The 20,514-nt window shown below is 35.2% G+C and overlaps 5 protein-coding genes across 9 annotated transcripts; all 5 read left to right on the forward strand.

The window, feature by feature from the left end:
* The first annotated feature begins 79 nt into the window (after positions 1 to 79).
* LOC130645317 (arginine/serine-rich protein PNISR-like) lies at positions 80 to 5,915 on the forward strand. Of its 4 annotated transcripts, none has more exons than XM_057451272.1 (10): positions 80 to 226; positions 673 to 724; positions 1,956 to 2,161; positions 2,258 to 2,857; positions 2,972 to 3,132; positions 3,272 to 3,466; positions 3,603 to 3,705; positions 4,057 to 4,122; positions 4,206 to 4,830; positions 5,202 to 5,915. In XM_057451272.1, exons 3-10 carry the CDS (start codon positions 2,086 to 2,088, stop codon positions 5,230 to 5,232), a joined length of 1,857 nt encoding a protein of 618 aa, XP_057307255.1. In that variant the 5' UTR covers positions 80 to 226; positions 673 to 724; positions 1,956 to 2,085; the 3' UTR covers positions 5,233 to 5,915. The 4 variants fall into 4 exon arrangements, with proteins under 4 accessions (XP_057307255.1, XP_057307256.1, XP_057307257.1 ...); XM_057451273.1 differs by having other exon boundaries at positions 2,066 to 2,161; XM_057451271.1 differs by lacking the exons at positions 80 to 226; positions 673 to 724 and adding an exon at positions 985 to 1,923 and having other exon boundaries at positions 2,066 to 2,161.
* Positions 5,916 to 11,161: 5,246 nt separating this feature from the next.
* LOC130646295 (uncharacterized) lies at positions 11,162 to 12,718 on the forward strand. The gene is made up of 2 exons (XM_057452469.1): positions 11,162 to 11,592; positions 12,047 to 12,718. The coding sequence occupies exon 2, from the start codon at positions 12,056 to 12,058 to the stop codon at positions 12,500 to 12,502; it is 447 nt and encodes a 148-aa protein (XP_057308452.1). The 5' UTR covers positions 11,162 to 11,592; positions 12,047 to 12,055; the 3' UTR covers positions 12,503 to 12,718.
* A 451-nt stretch (positions 12,719 to 13,169) lies between these two features.
* Positions 13,170 to 17,140, forward strand: LOC130645319 (protein mab-21-like). 2 transcript variants are annotated; one of them, XM_057451276.1, is made up of 3 exons: positions 13,170 to 13,483; positions 13,635 to 13,698; positions 14,478 to 17,140. In XM_057451276.1, the coding sequence occupies exons 2-3, from the start codon at positions 13,677 to 13,679 to the stop codon at positions 15,968 to 15,970; spliced, it is 1,515 nt and encodes a 504-aa protein (XP_057307259.1). In that variant the 5' UTR covers positions 13,170 to 13,483; positions 13,635 to 13,676; the 3' UTR covers positions 15,971 to 17,140. The 2 variants fall into 2 exon arrangements, with proteins under 2 accessions (XP_057307259.1, XP_057307258.1); XM_057451275.1 differs by having other exon boundaries at positions 13,171 to 13,698.
* Positions 17,141 to 17,489: 349 nt separating this feature from the next.
* Positions 17,490 to 18,958, forward strand: LOC130646047 (uncharacterized). Its single transcript, XM_057452182.1, has 6 exons — positions 17,490 to 17,900; positions 17,991 to 18,046; positions 18,144 to 18,230; positions 18,386 to 18,505; positions 18,609 to 18,774; positions 18,919 to 18,958. The coding sequence occupies exons 3-6, from the start codon at positions 18,182 to 18,184 to the stop codon at positions 18,956 to 18,958; spliced, it is 375 nt and encodes a 124-aa protein (XP_057308165.1). The 5' UTR covers positions 17,490 to 17,900; positions 17,991 to 18,046; positions 18,144 to 18,181.
* On the forward strand, positions 18,779 to 19,689 carry LOC130646049 (calcium-responsive transcription factor-like). The gene is made up of 3 exons (XM_057452183.1): positions 18,779 to 19,032; positions 19,116 to 19,259; positions 19,342 to 19,689. Exons 1-3 carry the CDS (start codon positions 18,976 to 18,978, stop codon positions 19,687 to 19,689), a joined length of 549 nt encoding a protein of 182 aa, XP_057308166.1. The 5' UTR covers positions 18,779 to 18,975.
* Positions 19,690 to 20,514: the final 825 nt, after the last annotated feature.

The following is a 20,514-nucleotide window of genomic DNA, read 5'->3' on the forward strand; positions in this document are numbered from 1 at the left end:
AAAAACACCCAGGGGGAGAGATATAGGAGAACCCCAGCAAAGTAATTCGATTTTTTAACAGAAATCGGCATGGGTGAGAGAAGCGGAATTACTTTCTAGTTTTTATTTACTTTTATGTGTTAAGTGCATTCCAATTCTAAATTGTATTAATAAGTGCATAAAGAGATTCAAGAACCTGAATGGACAACTTTTCAATATGAAATCTTAAAAGTCAAGGCCATTAGCCGTATGTGTGTCGTGTGTTTTTTTTTCAGTGTCTGTTCCTTTTGTGGTATAAGTGTTTAAGATGCAAATAAAGTTCATCGAAGTGGTTACAAGTTCTTTCCAGTCTACTTCTAGGCTTTGCCCCAGGATAGACCAAGGTTCTTACCCAAGACAGGTTAAGAAAAAAAGTCATTTTTCAAACTTTTTCCAAGCAGAACGTATCCTGCAAGTAAACACTTCTTCTAACACCCCTTTTACTACTCTGTTGTTTTACATTATTAATGCTGAAAAATTTTTTTCTAAAATAATCTCACCTTTGCAGAGCTTGCATACAAAGGAAATGTCAAATTTTAACCTCCTGCAATACCACCAAACTTCTTATGTACCCTGTACTTAAAAGTCTGTCAATGTTATGATGTCATAAATGTCTATGACATTAGGTTTTCAACTTTTGTGTCTACATTATAGGTGTAGAAGAAAAATAACTTGATTTGGTTTTTTTGCATTATTTTCTAAGCAGGTATGTGTTTCTCTCCCATGCTTGTTGTGTAACATGACTCAAAAAATGCGATAACAAAAAAATATTTGTTGTATGGACATTGGAAATCAAAAGAATATATACATATTTTAAGAATAAAATGATCTAAAGCTAATTATATTTTTTTTGTTAAATGTGTTTGATATTATCATAAGACTTAAAATATTAGTCTTATTGTGGGGTTGAGCAAAATTAGGGGGGGGGGGGTAGAAAGGGGTAAAAAGGGTGGGGTTGCTAATAAACCGACTGAATGACCTGCATTTGAACTGTCTTTTGTTGAAAATTTGTTTGTTCTCTTCAAAGAATTGAGTCTGCGGTGCTTGCTCTGACTTGTTTATTTATATATCTAATTCATGTTTCCGGAGAAAAAGTCATTTGAAGTTAACAATCATGAAAAGTTTCAACAAACTCAGTAAACTAAGCTTTGCAACTTTCAAAATTGACAATCTTATTAAATTAGAGAAACTTAATGCATTAGAGATTTTGTGGAAAATACCAGGTATTTTTAGTCACTTTTGGTGACTACAAAAGGCAGACAAAGTAGACAAATGGAATTAGCAAGAGCACAATTTAATTTGCTAGAACATTTCTAACAATTTGTTGTAAGTAGGTTACATATAAACAAAAAAATGCTTTCTGATGTCTTTGATTGTGAGTTCAAATTAATAGGGTGTTTGCATTACATATCCATTGCAGGATGAAGATAATAGCCTGACCTCAAAGTAATAGGGGGCTTACTCCTAAAATAAGAAGTTAACGTTCCTAATAATAGGGGAGGGTTGTTTTGAAAATGGAGGTTCTGACCCCTCTGCCAACTACTAAAAAATAATATTTGCAGAGTCAGCTTTTTTCTACCACAGTCATTTTTCTTAAAAATCTGGAAAGTCATGTGAGTCATGCGGAAAACTCCTTTTCTGTCCAACTTAACTGTTAAAAGTTGTGCTTGTACTTTGAAATTTTCATTCTTCTTCCTAGATATTGTGCAAAATATTTAATAGTGGGAGCTTGAAAAAGTTCTTTTAATTCAATTTTTCTGTGTTTTTGTTTTTCTATATGCTGTTTGTGTCGCAAATAAGAGTACAGAATTTTGTTTGCATCTAGTGTTAAGTGGCAAAGCATTAAATGTCACAAATCTGAAAATATTTGAATGCTATATGTTGTGCTTTGTTCACATGATTTCAGTAAGTAATATTTATTCTATTTTTATATTTAGGTAATTAATTGGTCTGGTTTTTCCAGTTAAGTTAAACCGTGATTTTTTTTATTGAATAAGGCTTTTTTCTGAAGTTGCCCCCTGTGCATTAGCACTCGTGTTTTCTTAAGATTCTTTTGAATCGAAAGAAATGTGGAATTCTGGTCAGCAGCCACCTGCTTGGGGGTGGCCACCAAATCTTAATTATCAGTATAGTCACCAGCAAGGTTAGTTAATTTTGATGGATCTTAGGAAAAACTCACATCGTAATTTGTCTCAAGTACATTGATTTTTTTAACCTTTTCCATCTAAACCCAATTTAGTCGATCCTAGTCAAGGTTGGGCTGCAGCTGCAGCATTATGGGCACAACAAAGACAACTCCAAGAGCAATATCAAAATGGTGGTGTATCTTCACCATCAAATGTAAAGCCTCCTGAACCACCTGGACCTCCACCAGCGATGCCACCATTACCACCCATGCCATCCAGTAACTCTGTAGAAGTTCATGACTACATGCATGGAAAAACTGCAGTACCACCAACAGAAGTTGTGGACTACCAGCATGGGCGAGTGGCAGAGCCTGTCCATGGAGATGTTATTGACTATAACCATGGAAAACCAGAAAGTGTGTCCGAGCAGAATTGGGCCCATGGCAATGACACATGGCAGCAACCTTCACATCCTCCTCCAGGAAATTATTATAACAATGAACAATGGGGTAACGAGTATGCCAACTACTATGATTCTGCCCCACCAGAAACAGAACAAAGGTTATATCACCAAAGTGATGAGAACGTCAGCAATAATATTCAACCGAAGCATGGGTTGTCAACTGATTTTCACAAGTCTACAGGGCACTATAACAAAGCAGATTCTAAACATCTTCATGTGTTGCAAAACATTTCTGGTAATAGCTCACCAGGTATGAACATCAACTAGCAATTACGAGTTCAAACTCTATCTGACTGTAATCCTTGTATATAATGCTATTACCAATAATTCCTTAGGTTTCTTATATTTGCTCCTTTCTTTTTAGATGCAGCAGCGCTTGCAAAGAAAACAAAAACTCTTCCACTGTGGCTACGACAGGGCCTTGAAAAACTAGAAAAAGACAAAAATAAGCCCACCAGCGAGAAGACAGATAATTTAAGTTCGAAATCTGATAGTTTGCCAACTTCTCCAGCAAAAGAAAAAATGGTTTGTGTAAAATTATTGTGCACCTAAGTCGAATAGTTTTTTATCTTTTCATCTCTTCTATGGAATGATATGCTTTCCCACATATTTTGTTTGTTTATTGGCAAAGCAGTGACTGATATTAAGTTGTTTTTTTATGTAGAATGATTCAGAAGTTGAGCGAGAGCAAAACAGTGTAGTAGATAGTGATGAAGAAGAACAAGAAGACACGCGTCGTCACAAGCAAGACCGACATCGCGTTAGACGAAGTCCCTCTGTGGAGCACAATGAATACAGTAAAGCTTCTTCCGAGGACGAGTCTGAAGAGGAAGATGAAGTAGAAAAGCAAAGAAAGTTGGTATGGCCATCTTCTGTTGTAAAAAAAAACTGATGTGCATGTTTTTCTTTTAAATTTACAGGCTTCTTTTAGAGTTAGTTTTGTGTGCGTGCATGAGGGAGAGAAAATGTTTTAAATGAAATGTGTTGCCTTGCAGATGTTGAAAATAAAAACGTGGATGACAGAAATCCTTTTAGGCGTAACAAATGCCAGTGTAAAGGAAATATGCCATGATGTTTATTTTGAAATCAAGAAATCAGGTGTGTATTTTAATTGCGTCGAAAATAAAGTACCCTGTACAAGTAGGTACTTGTAGAGGGTAAAATTAATTATGTGTTGAGGGTAAAATAAAATTTTGCTGGTAACTAAATACTATGTGCTCTGCAAAAGATTTCCCGTCTTTGTTAAAACACACACAAAAAACAACAACTTTGTCTGTGTGTGAAAAAGAGAATCGTTCTTTTATAACATTTCTTGTTAATCTTTTAAGCCGACTAGAAAAGTATGGGAAATATGTGAAAAAATATAGGATAGAAGACAGATAAAATGATTTTAACTATCTAAAGAACAATTTTTTTACTGTGTGCTGATACATCCCGGGTTTTTTTCAGTGAAAGTTAAAGCGAAACAACTGAGAAGATCTGGTGGATTAGATGCGTTACGCATGGCTAGTTTAGGTAGGTTTGGTTCTTTCAATTTTGTGTTTGACTAGAAAGTATACGAAATAAAAATATATGATGTGAACTTACTGTCTGTTTAGGAGATGAAGATTCTGCCAGTAGTGAAGATGATCAAGATAAGGAGGAAGAACAAGACAAACGTAAATCTTTAAAAGAGAAAAGAAAAGAAATACGTACTCAGAATGCTGGGGATCTCTTTACGGAAAAGCGAACTGATAAATCGGATCGCTTTTTAGAACTGCAAGAGGGTGAACGTCGACTTAAGCGAGAAGAACAGCCGAAGAGTTACGAAGTTAACGACTTGAGGCCTCATGAACAAAGAGAACAGAAAGTAGAAAAGAATAATTCAGGAACCAGAAGCAGGAGACGTTCCTCTCACGAAGAGGCTAACAACAGCGGAAACGACAGTAGTTCAGAGAGTGTAAGTAGGAGTGAGTCATCCGACAGTGAGAGAGAGAGAAGGAGAAAGAAATCCAAAAGGCGTCGATCACGTTCTGAAAGCGAGTCTCCACCGAAAAAGTCTCGCAAGAAATCGAAACGGCGCGGACGAGAAAGTTCTTCGAGTGATTCAGAACGCCGAAAGAGAAAGAAAAAACGTAAAAACCGAGGCTCTTCTTCGGATTACGACAGCGACAATTCGTCTTCGACAACCAAAAAGAGGTCAAGGGGTAAGAAGCATAAACACAAAGCCCGATCTTCTTCCAGGTAAAAAGATATTTTGTCGTTACTTTTCTTCCAAAGCCAACCCGATTGTTGTTGGACGACAGGATCACGGTTTGCGAGTTTACAAACTGGTGGATTGCTGTCCCTGTGTTTCTACACTTTATGTTATAAGCAACACTGCTAATATTACACCTTTTCCTGCAAATTACACCCTGTGATGAATTGAGGCATGCAGGTCTTCGCGTTTTGTGTCGATCTATTACCCTGTGCATCTGCGCATGAAGGGAATAGTTGATCGAAATTTACTTAAAATTTTTAACTTTTACATGGCTGACATTAATGACGGGTAAAGTAACGTTCAACATTTACTTGCACCATGTATTTTATACACATCACTGTGTAATTTATTAAAGGTCTCCACGACGTTATAAAAGAAAGCGTTAGAGCACCTGGGAGAAGGTAAGTACAGCTGCGTAAAAAGCGAAAGACCCTCCACCGTGGTTGTTGGAATTCATGGGCAAAGGTTAAACAAATTAGCGATTACAAGATGGCATCCGTGGTAGATTCGGCTGAGAAATCGTGCCGTTAGTTATATAAGCTGGTTTCTAGTCCTAAGTTAAAAGCAACAAAAGAGTTTAAACAGTCTAGTTTCCAGTACTTTTGTATTTCGTGTATACATGCATATACATGGTGATCAACCTTCCCCAACTCTACGTTCCTCGTTGAACTGCAATCTTTTTTCTGTTGTTTTGTCCGTGATAAGATGTAAAACTGGCTGATTTTCGCGTCACTAACAAGCAGAAAGGATAACTTTTTGGTGTGGTGCTGGGTGGGGTCGTCTAGTATAAATTTCAAAAACATCTTCATTCTTATCACAAGTCCCCACTCTTCCCAAGAATCCTTTATTGTTAAAATAAAAAAATAATTTAATTTGAACAAGTGAAGAAGTACTGGTTACTAGTGTGCAACGGAATAATATTCGAACTGGTCAAATGTTGTGAAAGTGTGCTGTAATATTGTTCAAGAAATGTTAGAAATCGGTTTATGTATATAGCTGCGATGTGTATTTTTACATAGCTTCTAATTTTGTAGATAAAAAAAAACATAAAAGAAATTTTTACAATTTTCACTGTTGTTGTTTTTTGCTTCTTGAGTGAACCTTCATTTTTTTTTTTTTCTTTGCTTTTTTTCTGTAGTTGTTTTTCCACTTTTGTGTTTTAAAGTAAACATTCATGAAAGGTTAGGTGGAAGTTTTGACAAAAATGTGTACAAAAAAAAAGTAAAACATTGAAGATTGGAATTTCAAAAGGCTAAAACCTATGTTACAAATTTCTGCGAATTAAAGCCGTAATGATTTAAATTAGCATGCCAAGCGCTTCTCATTTTTTAACATGGCGCTAAATTAAGAGATTTTGCTAAAGAAAAAAACATGTTTGTTTTTTAATAGGCATATAAAACAGTTCCCGAACAGCTACCATTGATAAACAACACAACTAAAGGAGAAATATGTAAGATTAGAATTTAAACAGAAGAAAAGAAATAAGTTTATAAAAAGAACAGTACACTAGACCATGAAAAAAATGTTGTTTATTTATCGTCAGTTACTTGCTTGTGAGAGAGGAACATTTGAAAGATGCTGAGTCAATTCATTACTGCACTTGTAATTCTTTTCTTCAATAATTCCAAATTGGCTACATTAACTTGTGTGGAATATTTTGACGATAACACGCTATAACAACAAGTCATGCGCACAAGAATATTTAACTTTGCAATTAAGATTGTTCTTACATTTTTTCACAGCATCGTCCAATCTAGTACTCAGGGCATTTTGCGTTTTTAATGATCTATTTTGTGTAAAGTAGTGTGTGAAACTTGGTATGAATGATTTTTAGTCTACTCGGAGAAATTTGTTTTTGACTTTTTACCGACAACCTGTGTCCACACTTTTCCTTTGCTAAAGCTAAAAGTGAAAATTGCAACCCCTTGTTACACCAGGATATGTCGCAATCAACGTGAAATGTCTCAATCAACGGTAAATGTCGCAACGTCGCCGGTAAATGTCGCAAGTCAACAGTAAATGTCGCAAACCCAACGGTAAATGTCGCAAATAATATTGTGTCTCGAACGTTAAATCAACAGTCACCGTCGCACAGAAATTCACAATTAACAGTAAATGTCGCAATTTTTTTTTCATGGTTTCAAACTTTTTTTTGATTAAATAACATTAATTTAAATATCACTTGACTATAAAGAAAGAATAAACCACCTGCACCTTTCATAATAATGCTCAATGTGAGTTTTGCATCATAAATTTTGAATAGCGGCGCATGTCCCTATTGTTAAAGAACTATCTTTTGAACTTTCAAACTGTTGCGAGTTTTGATTGCCTTGAAATTAGATGTGCTGCAGAAGATTACAGAGAGTGTTCATATTACTGTCAGCATAGAAATATTTTTCAATCGTATTTAATTAACTTGGCGTTTTTAACCGGACTGAATTTAGGACTTTAATTTAAAGGACACCAACAATATTAGATACTTGTGAATCGTGCATCCTTGAAACGATAAAGACGCTTATTTTGGAGGCGCGTCTGCTGTTAATGAGAGGACCATAAAAGCTCTTACCGAGGAAGAGTATAATATTTTAGTACGGATAATAACTAACTGTTTTGAAACACCAGTAGTTGATCGAACGGCACTGCAGAAGTCCATAATAAGAAAATTCCTTCCCTCATTGATACTTATGTTGTAGAACATTTTGAGAGTAATATGGTAATTTCTATCTGTGCGACATTTACCGTTGATTAGCTATTTTGGTGCGAAATTTGCTGTTGCGACATATACCGTTGGGTTTGCGACATTTACTGTTGACTTGCGACATTTACCGGCAACGTTGCGACATTTACTGTGGATTGCGACATATCACGTTGATTGCGACATATCCTGGTGTAACACCCCTTAAAGGAAAAATAATAACAAAATATATAGTAATTCATTTAACTTTTTGTGTTTAGCAATAATTTGGTTGGTCCCGAACCAAAAGCGTAAGTTAACAGACTTATTAAATTTTATTTTTGAATTGAATTAGGTTGTGGACATTGGTGTTTGAGTCAACCATGTTTCTAGCTCCTGTTGTCTCTTTTTTGTACTGGGAATATGTTCGTCTCCACTGTCCCGAGGTATAAGACACAACAGGCGCTTGGAGCGATGTTGCGTTTAGTATATTTATGTCAAAAATTAGTTAAGGCGGATTTCTGAAGATACTTGATGAGTATATCATAGTATGTGACAATCCGCCAAAATTAAGTCAAAAATTTCATTGATTGGTTGCAATGGTCACCAGTTGCTTCAATAAGTATAGGTAAAATATGATATTTTGCTGCTCGACGCCTAACCAAATAACTGAATAACGTTTTTTGGCCGCGTATGTGTTCCTCAAGGGACAGGTGCGTGGATTAAGTGAAGGGCATTTTCGCAATACTGACTTGTCTTCCAGAGAACTGATGCGGTATTTTTTATACGAAAGAAAAGCTAAAACAGGGCGAAACAGGCAATATCTGGACAAAATAACTGAAAGAAAAAACTTTGATTTGAAAATCGATTTCATTTAAACACTAGGTGGCACTAATGCCTGCAATGACAGAGGAAATTGTAAAGTGTGTGTGTTTCGATCTTGAGAATTCTTGATTCGCGTGGATTCCGAACTTAAACGGCAAAAAAACTTGCTTAAAGATTATTTTATGGACATTCTTGACTTGTGCATCAACAAAAGGCGTACGGTAGCACTATTTTGACCTGTAAAACACCAAATACCTAAGACCTTAAGTGTTAAGTCTAATTGATGACGATTAAACTCTGACGAGTTCACTTAGGAAGGTGCATCGTTAAGACAGCTTTCTGACTACGTGTGGAACACCACATTTAATATTTAGAACTGTCATATATTGTCTTAGGAGTCCCTAAAATATCATATAGCTATTGCAAAGAATTAAACATCGACGGAGGGGCAAGAAAGCTGTATAAAAAATTTTTGCTATGGGCGTTGCTATGCACTTATATTTGCGGTTGGTTGGAAAAATTGCCAGATCTGTCATAAGTGCCAGATCTGTCATAAGCATTACTTGCCACGGTATTCGAATTTGCTGTCAGAAAACAAGTAAAAGACAATTCTTGGAATTAAGACATTTTTTCTAGGGGAACCGCCTTAAGAACGGAACGATTGGTGTAAAGAAATAGCTGTATTCAAATTAAATTGTTCCCAGGGATTTTTGCCGTCTTCTCTCATATCAAAAAGCGTCACAGCAAGATCTTGTTGTTTATGTTCTACGACTTGTTGTTTATGTCGTCGCTGTGCTTCTTTACACGAGCTCAAAGGTTTAAGCTGTAAAGCATAGCGAGAAGAGAGTTTTTCTGGCGCTACCATCTACGACAACTACCATTTACGACGAAATTGGCTTCTTTTCTCAGTATACGACTAGTAGCATTTTTCTAGATCAGAAATATCATAAATGCATATTTTTGAATAAGCAAATCAAAATTCAAAATCAGGTTAAGAGAGTGCTCACGTTATGCTTATTTGGAAAAACTTAAAATTGCACATTGTCTTATGGGATAAGATGAAATGGTCCTTTTTTTACCCTTAAAAGAACAGCAACAAAACTAAAGGTCTAATTACACAAGACAAGTTTAGACAGTATAATGGTGTTAAATAAGTCTTATTACGTAAAAAAAATTAGAAAAGTCTGTGTCTAAATCAAAACACCGCAACCTCGTCCAAGGGTTCTTCGACGCCTATGATATTCTGATGGGACAGGCTGTCTATAATATTCTGATACTATAGACGTAGAAGAGCCCTGGGAAGAAAACACACATCAGAAGGATTCACTATGGCTGGAAAAAATGTTTAGCATATAGTTTTAAAAATTTCAAATTCCCTTATCTAAACCTATATACGTTATAAAAAAACATGTACTGAAATAAGGCAGTAACAATGACGTACCATTTACATAACATCTAGTGGGATCAGCCTAAATAATTTGCCCACACGATTTGAATTGCAATACGAAGAGTTTATATCATTAACCCTAACAACTATTATATATTCCTTTTAAAACATTTTTTGTATTCCATTTTTAAAATCTATATCATAGTTACGCGACTTCTATATTCCCTGCAGTTTGTATCCCTGAGAAATTTTGTCTTATATAGTCCTTGTAATCTCCTCCACAGAGCTCTTTCGTTTGTAACTTTATTGAAAGAGCAGCTGTTGTAAATAACAAGTCCTCATAATTTACACTATTTATTGCCTATTGATTACAACGTTTTACTATTGGGGGAAGGGTTTTATGTGTTCAGAACGTTATATAAAGAATATTGTTAAAACAGTGCGATGAAGAACATGGGGGATATCTATAATTCTATGTATTTTTGAGTTAGACTTTGCTAGCACTCTTAAAAATCTAGAAAGTTGATGTTTCTACAAACTTTACAACAAGCATAAACTATTCCAATATGGCGCAGGTAGGTTCGAAATACTATTTTTGTATTGTCACAAGACTCGAGAAGAATTATTTGCACTTTTTACTCTCTATCGCGCTGCACATAACCTTATCCTTGACGTCTCATTTTATATCAGGATGAACCCAACCTCGTTCCCAGGGCTCTTTTTCTCTTTCTTACACCGAGATTGTCAGAAAGAGAAAAAGCGCCCTTGGGACGAGGTTAAGGATGGAATCTTTAGATTCAACTGAGATAAAAAATAAATCTAAGTATCCATGGGAAAGAAGTTGTTGATAGTAGTTACATGTTGCTGTTTATAATCTAGATGCATATAAGCCACAAGCTCAGAAGATAGGAGATTTTTTACCTATATGCTAAGCATATTGGTCAACCTTAGTGAATCCTTCTGATGTTTTGTCCTTAGGTATTTTAATGAGACAGTGTTTTAAGGTTTAATTTATACCACTGTACTGTCTGAATTTAGCGTTGTGTTATTATGCAGTTTTGTGACTGCTTTATAAAGCTAAAACAGGACCATTTCATTTTATTTATATTTTATTTATATAAAAAGTTTAAATTTTTAACTTTTTTCTCTAAGAAAAATGATAACGTAAACATATACTAAACCTTGTATTATTCCCTAGCTTGATTTCAAAATTTAACTTGCTTATAACTAAAAACAGTTTGACTTTCAACATAGCATTTCTATATTGCCAAATTTCCCAACATCATGAAAAAGTAATATAGAAATTTATAGCTGACGTAATCTGATAAAGTAGAAATATATAGCTTGCTAGGGAACACTCCTTATCTTCTGTATATTACGTGGTTTCCCAAAGAAGAAGAATCATAAAAAAGATTGTATGGGTAAAAGGGTAGCCTGTGCAATATATTTTATCTGAAATATCGGCGACCCCTAAGCCTTAATTATTACATAGATGATGGTAAAGATTAAACTAGAATAGAAACTAATCAAGACAGTTAGTTCCCATTTCTCTTGTTTTGAGCTGCTTATGTGTTGCATAGTAGAAAACTGGGAGCAATATAGCTTTTTAAATAATCTTATTTCGTAATTGATCAGCCAGTTGTTCTGTAGCCCAATTAGCATCTCATTATGTTAATTAGTGGCTTGCAATAAAATTTATTAGAACGCACAACAAATATTTTTAAATCATATAGAACAGCATATAAAAGTCCACAGACAAGCATATTTTAAACAATTCTTCCTGTAGCACGTCTTTTTGCACCGTTTAACAGTTTTGAAATAAAAAGATTCATAGTTGGAAATCGTGAAAAATAACAGGAGGTAACGAGAATGTTGCATATTGTGTAGTATGTATAATGACAACTTTGTTCCTTTTTTTATATTGAAGTCTGAGAACTAGGTTTTACTTGATTTCGATATTTTTTCTAAAATGGAGACAAGGCACTAAATTAGTAGTTGGTATCTGTACCTTGTTGCCAGGGTACACGGAAATCTGCATCTCAAGAGGTGTAATTATTCTTTTTTATTTCTCAATGTTCATAGGAATTGAAAAGTTCCCATGCCGTCTGAGATTGTCAGAAAGATAAAAAGAGCCCTGGGGACGAGGTTACCCCATCCTCGTCATTATATCATTCAAAGTATTTACGCAAATAATTCTCATCACCCCCCCGTTGTCACTTCATTTGGCAAACAACTGTTCTCTCTCTTTCTCCCATAATGCGAGGTCAGGAAACGTGTTTATAGTAATGGCTATTTCTTTGTCCAAAATTTTCAGGACGAAAACATGTCATGGACAATGAATACAACTTCTACAGGCTCTGAGTTGAAACCTATATATGAAGATAAAAGTTTTGCAGAATCATATGAAAATGACGTATTCAAATCACCACGAAATAGTTTCATACATGCTCCTCCACAAATACCAAATAAGGATAGCGATATGGACGAACGATGCCAGTACATAAACGACGCTATCACGTGGGTAAAAGAAGAGCTTACTAGCTTAAAGCAACAAGATAAAAACTTGATGCATGCTTATAAAGATTTAATGGTGACGATGACCACCTTAAAGAAAATGAACACAACATTTCAAGAACAAGGTGTAGTCATAGAAAGCATGAACACCAAAGAGGAGTCTCCGGCTATTGTTGACTTACCGAGACAAGATTCCAGCGAGCAAAGATACAAGCGTATTGGTCTCGGTGCCGCAAGACTTTACTCTTACAGCTAATGTCGATATATGAACGTTTGTGGTGATAAACAAGCTTAATTTGCACGTTATTTTTATCTTAAATTTTCTTATTCTTTTGCGCTTTTTGCTAGGCAAATTAAATAGAAAAAATGCAATTAATTTTCAGTTGAAAAAATAACAAATAATAAAAGATCCGGTCATGCAAATACTCTAATTTTCTTCACATTTCTTAACATGGAGCTTTTATCCAGCTATTATATACATATTTACTGTACGTAGAAATTTGTTATAAAGTGTAAAAAAACAAACATATATTTTACGCAAAATATATATTTTGCAAAATCCCAGTACGCAAAACAAATTGAAGCCGTGATACAACCTCGTTCCTAGAGCATTTTATATCTTGTCTGACATAAGGTTCACCGTCCCTATATAAAAAAAGAGACAAAAGTGGCTAGGAACAATGTTAGTCGTGGTATTGCTGAGCACTTAAGTCCACGAGAATGTAATCCTTTGTGAGATGGTCATTGCACCGTTTTTATCACTCATGTCCATTATCATAAAACATGGGGAAAATGTTATTATTTTCGCGCAGCATCTTACTTAAAAAGTATATCACCTAGCAAAAAAGCTTGGTGACGAAATTAGATTAAACATTTATTTAAAAAAAAAATGTTATTCTTGGCTGCCAAATTAAATAAACAACTTCTTAGAAAGGTCTTTAAATGATATCATTCAACTTTTCAGGGGGGTTGCTTGTTTTCAACTGTCTCTTAAATTTCTGTGAAAAAAGATTTATTTCGTATTAATTTCGGTTCTGATTAGTTTTGTATTAAGTTTTTATTGGTTATCCCCCCCCTCCCCCTGATGTCCTATAGCTATACAATCATGTGACAATCAAACTGTATTCAAAAAAATGTTACGGTCTCTTCCCACGGTTACTCAGTCACGTTTTTAGGTGAAAAAGCAAGAAGATAATTGGAGGGTGATTTTTAACGCATAAGAAAGCTTCAATGCAGGGTTAATATATATATTGATTCGCCTTACTACTCGTGTCTCCCCCTTCCTTGTTTTTGCGTGACCCCCTGGTGATACATGTCGTTGATATTATTGGATAAAACTGTGGTTTTTTAATTATTTTTGTTCAAACTTTCTTTCTCGTTGCACACAGGACTTTTTATGTGATTGAGTTAGTGTCTAAGGAGTATTTGAGATGACGCTTTCACAAAATGCTTGTAAGTTTCAATCTTTTTATAATTATATTACACTTTTCAATTTACTTTTTAAAATAAAACTTACTACAGTCTGTAAACAAAACTTCCCATTATGACATTCACGAACCGGCGTTATGACGTCGGCATTAGACACCCTCGGCCTCAGGTTTTTTTATCTTTTTGATATGAAAGAAGACGACAAAAAATATTTTTCGACGTCATCTCTCATATCAAGAAGGCAAAAAACCCTGGGAACGAGGGTGTGGCATCAGATACATCAATTTTCATTACATAAAGATGCTAGCGTTTCCCAAATTTTATTAGCTTGTTAAAAGAGATATTTGCTTGAAATTCGATTTTCGATAACTTTCACAACTGCCAAAGTACAGGCGTCGCGGCAAAAGAAATTACTGACGCGCGAACTGTGATAAGAAACTGCTTTGATAAAACGCAGCCCTAATCCAACTAGTGTTGATCTTGCTTACTTACGAAGTAGTTCCCAGACCTATTTTCTAGCTTTTTTTATGCACAATCGCGTTCACGCAGAGAAAATTGGTCCGGATTGGGACAAGATATATTTGCTCAACCGCATTAAATTATCGAAAAACAGTAAGCAGACAATGAGCCAGGAACTCACTTTTAGTACACTTATTTGAGAGCAACCACGATCCCAGAACCTGTTGTCTCTTTTTGCATATCGAACGTCAGACCTATCAATAAGTGCAGTGCTGATGAGATGTGGTTGAAAGTTCTTCTTTAAGAATCGATTTGAATTGATACATATTTCACTTAATTTTTAGATTTCAAGCTTGGACAATACAAGCATCTCCAGAAAATTGACGAAAAGTTGTCAAAAATGACCAGGCATCACATTAATGTGATTATGCAAGGTATAGGCTGGAGGAATCGCGCTCTTCACGCGAGTAGCAGAATTGCAGGGAGCACAACTGAAGGTGGCATGACGGCGCGTATATTTTATCCTAACAAAAAACATGGCGGAAAAATAAACAAAGAAATCGAAACAGACGTCGAGTTGGTTTACTGCGAATTTCCAATTGAATGTAGAAATAGAATTGAAGATATTGAAGGTAAGCCAGGATATCTTCGAATGAGATTTGATGAAAAAACTCTAAGTTTGATTGAGAAAAAAGAACATCGCGAAAAGGCCAGGGAAGCGATAACAGAAGATGGTTATATAAGCTCAAAGAAATTAAAGAAAACCTTTTGCGAGCATGCCATGTACGATGGGAAAGTGTTGCAGCTTATAATGTGTGCTGCTCTAAATCTTGATCCAGATAATGTTGAATTTAAAAAGTCGAGCGATACGTTAACAAAAGCATCGGTGGAAACGTCTGTTACTATGTATATCAATGGAGAATATAAAGGCTCAGTAAGCTGGGATGTCGTTATATCAGTAAAAATACCATGGTGGCCGTCGGTGGCTCAAGAATGGGTAACGAGGCACCGAAAATGGCCTGAAAAGGATGTAATAGCTGAATTGACTCAACATGGTTTTATGATAACAAAATCATCCGATGAAGAAATGGAAAATAACGATACTATTGAAAACAGATATTCGTTCTCCCATGTTGAGATACAGTTAAGCGAGAAATACTCAAGACAACAAAAACTCGTTTATCTGGTGTTTAAATCGATGATATATCGATGGTTGAAACCGATCGATCCGGATCGTGTATCATCTTTTCTCGGCAAAACGATAATGTGTTGGATGGTTGAAGAAAATCCTCCCGAAGACAGTTATTGGGATGAAGATGACGAGACCTTGCTGTTTACTGTACGTACAATGTTTCAGCGTTTACTTGATGCCCTGTTAAAAGGTATACTGCAATACTATTTTATCCCAAGTATTAATGTTATCGAAAAGATGCCTCAACAATTAAGGATGAATTTAGTTGATAAAGTAATGGAAATTCTGGAAGATACGGAATCATATTTACCAGAAAACATAGAAGCTGTGATTGAGTTTTCTAATTTTATTCGAGACGCTGCTAAAAAAACTCACAGCTTTGCGGAAGAGTATTTCCAAAAAGGCATCAAAGCTTTTCTAGATAAACCGAAATTATACAAGCTGATTGTTGAAATAGTAGCGAAAAAAATGAAGAAGGAAAGTGAATATGTCGGGAAGAAAGTCTTAGACAATCAGTCATGGCTACATGACAAAGAGGAAGTTGAAATTGCTTATGAAGATTTTAATTTCAAATTTGAGGTTCCGCGAGTTGCGGTAGACATCGCAAATGCTCTTTTTAAGGGTTTTGATAATTTAGAAGACTGAAGGGAAGGCAAACAGATGGCAAGTGAATATCTAAGTAGCACTGTTTAAAAATGCCTCCGATAAACAAACGAACATTGGTGACAGAACATAATTTAGCATCAAGTTCCTTTAAAATTTTTAATCTTAATGTCGATGAAAGAACAGAACAAAGATGTGACAAAACAAGTGCATAGTGTAACATGTGACAAAACCTTTGATGCACATTGCTGACATCATTAAATTATCATTAAAGTTGTTTTATTGTAGTAGCGTTTATTTTTTTGTGGCTTTAGGCGGTAAATTACGTTTTTATTAGGACCCCTAATAAACGAATTTATCAAAATTACACCCGTTTTGTAACTAATAGCCGCCCAAGCATGCAGAAAGGACTTTTTACGATTCGTGCTTTAAGTAGCCTATCTTTCTATTTGAGTTAGGTTGGAATATATATATTAGAAAATAAGTTTTGCTAGGCGGAAGTGCTTTTAAAAATACTAGCTGTTGATACATAAGAAAATCAACATTGTGTTTTTTGTGGTGTTTATTTTGTTGACAAATTACAGTTATATTTGTAAGAATTATCATTTGTCAAAATACACCGGAAATTTAGCTCTCCTGTTATTCATATCGGCCAAATTTTTGCGCCAAGAATTCAAATTCAATAAATCACGAAATCAGATCCACGAAAAATTCTTTCAGAACACGAGAAAGTTGTTATTAAATGTGGAATCTTTTGACCAGTGTATGCACACTGTTAGAGGTTGACACGGAGGTACCCGTTGTTGTATCCAGACAGATTGAAAGTGACAGATTGAAAACCTCATCCCCAGGGCTATTTGCTACTCAACGACGCTTCACTTTTTGATAGTTATAGCGATAAAATGCCGCCGCGATGAAAGGTGGTGGCGTCGAGCTTGCCGGGCTAAATGTAACTATAAAATTAGACGCATAATACTGTGACGCAAAGTATGAGCGTTTAGTTGTCTTAGTTCACTTTTTTAACTTCGTCTCAAATCAATTTGTGCTGTTTTTAAACAGTTCAATTTCCGAGTTGCAGGAAAGCGTAAGGAAATACGACATGCGGTTTTACACCGCTGGAAAGCACAAAACTTGTAGTTTTTGAAGAAGCAAGCGCTTAGTTCACAGCTAACCAACCCCTCGATGTCAAAAATGCAAAAAACCCTGGGGACGAGGTTGGGCGCCAAGTAAAAGCAATCGCCGGAAACAGAAATGTGCGGATTCCCGAAGATCCCTGACTATTAATAATATAAGAATTCATTTCTATTCTAGGTTATATACACATTCTGCATACGTTTATATAGAAGAATCATGCAAGTTCATGAACTTCCATGTGAAATCTAAAAACGGCGGTGCGAACATATGTCCTCAGGGACTAAGTTATTCGTAAGCAGTGGAGTCCTAGGGCCAAAGTTTGGCTCTACTCTAGTTTTGCAAAAAGTCCACTTTGCTGCTGTGTGAAAAAACACCGTGAATTACATTATGCAATTTAAAATTTCATAAACATTGCCGTCCAAAAGGGAAAACTCTAATAACAAGTGCCAGGTCGGAGGTCCTATTTTGCTCGGCGACTAACTTTAGAAATTCGAGTAGCTGACATACGGAGGCCATTCTTGTCTCGATGATTCATGAGACGCGCGAAAAAACTGCGCACGAGGTTCGGTTTCTCTTGGTTTTCTCGAACGCATTGGTTTCTTCAAAATTACTTGCGTTATAATTTTTAATCTATGATCTATTATCATGGAAAAAGACCAAGCAAAGATTGATTCAAGCGATTTTAAAATAGGTGAATTCACTGTTTTTTTATTTCATTTTTATTTCTGTTTATCGTGAAAAAAAATCAATTTTGATATACTCGTGTTGTAGAATATGATGGAAAAGGACTATTTTCAAGTGACGAAGAAGATGATTCGTTCTTTAAATCTGATGCGATGTAAAGAAATATATTTTTTATTTTTGTATTTATACATTATTAAATTTCTTCTACAGTAGTTATAGTGCGCATTTTATTTATTTATTATAGAGATGAAATTTTAAAAATACAAAAAAATCATGCGCAATCTCGAAAAAGGAAACTTGGTAAATCTATAAAATAAATTAATTATTCATGATGTTTTAATTGCAATAATCCTTTTGTTAAAATAATGCTTAAAATAACAATCCTTTTGTTTTATAGAAAGAATAGTGGAGCAAAAACATGAAAGTAAATCTGATATGGAAGTGGAAAAACCCCCAGAGATTGTAGAAAAAGTGCAAAGAAAACGTATTATTTTACTAACAATTTTTACTTGTTTGCAATAGCTACGATTTGGTCACAAATTAATGAAGTTTTAACATCATTTCATTGTCTTTACAAAAACGTGTATGTTATACCGTCGTAAGACATTTCTCCTAAGCAATGAAACTTTACTTCTTTAGAAAGTTGGACAGAATGTGTAGACTCCTTACGAGAAGCTAAAGAAATAATTCAGCAACATGAAATAGAAACCGGAACATCGTATTCTAACTACTTTAAGGATGTAGCTTTCGGTGAAGACAGTAAGTTTTGACTAAATATTTAATAGAATATAGCTACATAAAATGTGATTTAAATTAAATTTTAATTTAAGTGTGGAAATAAGTTATCCAAATAAATTTTTAGAAATTGAATTAAAAGGAAAGTGTATTTTGTTTGAAGACAAAAAATCTGCCATCTCTCAAATAATGTTCGAAGGGGTACCGTTTATAGTTGTTGGAACAAAAAGCCTTGATTGCGCCCATGGTACTGATAGGAATGCTTCTCACAAGAAAAAAAGAAAAGGAAATAAGTTACAGGTCAGCTTTTATAACTTGTTTCTTGGACACACAATTTGTAAAATATTTATTTCCAGAATATTTATTTGAAAAAATTCTCTCTGTTGGTATCACGATGACAGAAATCGAATTAACAAGTACACTATTCTTATTTATAGAATAAGAATGATCATTCAATCGGAGCCTCGCGCTTCTTAGCACAAGTATCCAAAAAAATGGATTGTCCAGCGAAAATTATCCTTCGAGATATTATTTCCTTTCCAGATTACAAGGTGAAATAATATTTTTCCATTCAAAATTACCCGTAAATGCTATAGGATAACACCGTTCTAATATTATTTTATTGTTTATTTAGATAGACAAGTTAACTGAATGGAAGAAGAAAAACTGCGCCAAAAAGTTGAAAAATGACTGGGCAGCTAATAAATCCCAAGTGAAGACCAACAGAAAAATTTGGATAAAAATATTAGATTGTCACGCAGACCATTTGCAAGGAGAGGTATTGTCAATATAATATAGTGTAACGTATAAAATACACCAAGGACGCTATTGCAATAATATTAAACTTGAAATCGTTTTAGCGCGGTGGTATCAGTCAACAAGTCGATTCAAGAATAACAACGAAAATTCACGCACTCGTTGGTCAAGGAGTAAGGCAAGTAAAAGAGATGGAAAGACACATAAAGATATATGTTCAAAATGAGTTGTTTTGTGATAAAATGCTTCCTTCACCAACAAACAGAAGATTTTTTCCCACACGACGTGACATCACAAACCACATGTACATAAGCACAACAAAGTTACGTTTATCAAAAATCGATCAAGAAAACTTAGCATTGAAAATAGAACAATGGAAAAAGCAAGCACCTACCGACAACTTCTTTTTTAGAGGTTGTTTAGAGGTGATTTTGATGCACTGGAAGACTTAGAGATTTCTCTGAAAGATCTCGTGCTAGGGATGAAAGATGAAGCTCCCCAGGATTATGGTCTGGAAGTGAGAGTGGTCAAGCCAAATTCTGGGCGAAAGTTTGATAAAATTCCATTACCTCGCAAAAAAGAACGCTACGTTGGACGTGTAGGTGTCGGAAAGGATAATTTTAAAAAAGCAGAAGCTGATGTAAGCAATATCATCAATTTGCCAGCAAACAAGCCGAAACAGGACGCGATTATTGTAGAGGAGTTTATCGACAATGTAATAGATTGTAATACTGTAACTCCGCCTCAATCTCCACCTGTCATTAATTTGATCTCACCCGAGAAAACAGGAAAAACAGACGTTGTCTCGGGCCAGTTACCGAGTAAAAAACAATTGTTGACTTCGCGTGAAATGGACAAAATTATCAACAACCATATGCTAACCGATGAATCGATCGAAACTGCGCAGCGTTTGCTTCAAAAACAGTTTCCCGAAATTGGTGGACTTCAGGACACAGTGGTTGGACCTACTGGCGAATTTAAATCAGTGAAGCCTGACCAAAGATTTATCCAAATTTTGCATACTGGTCAGCTTCACTGGATTTGTACTACTAACATGGACAAGCAGAAATCAAACAACGAAAATGTCCTGTTATACGACAGTTTAAATAATGGCACAGTGAATAACCATTCTTTGAAACAAATTACTGACTTCTGTTTCCACCACGATTCTCAGCTGTATGTTAACATCCTTCCAATGCAACAGCAACGGAATGGTGTTGACTGCGGCTTATTTGCCATCGCTTGTGCAACCTCGCTGGCATTTGGAGAAAATCCGG

The sequence above is a fragment of the Hydractinia symbiolongicarpus genome, chromosome 5, assembly GCF_029227915.1.
Source record: "Hydractinia symbiolongicarpus strain clone_291-10 chromosome 5, HSymV2.1, whole genome shotgun sequence".
NCBI classification, from domain to species: Eukaryota; Metazoa; Cnidaria; class Hydrozoa; order Anthoathecata; family Hydractiniidae; genus Hydractinia; species Hydractinia symbiolongicarpus.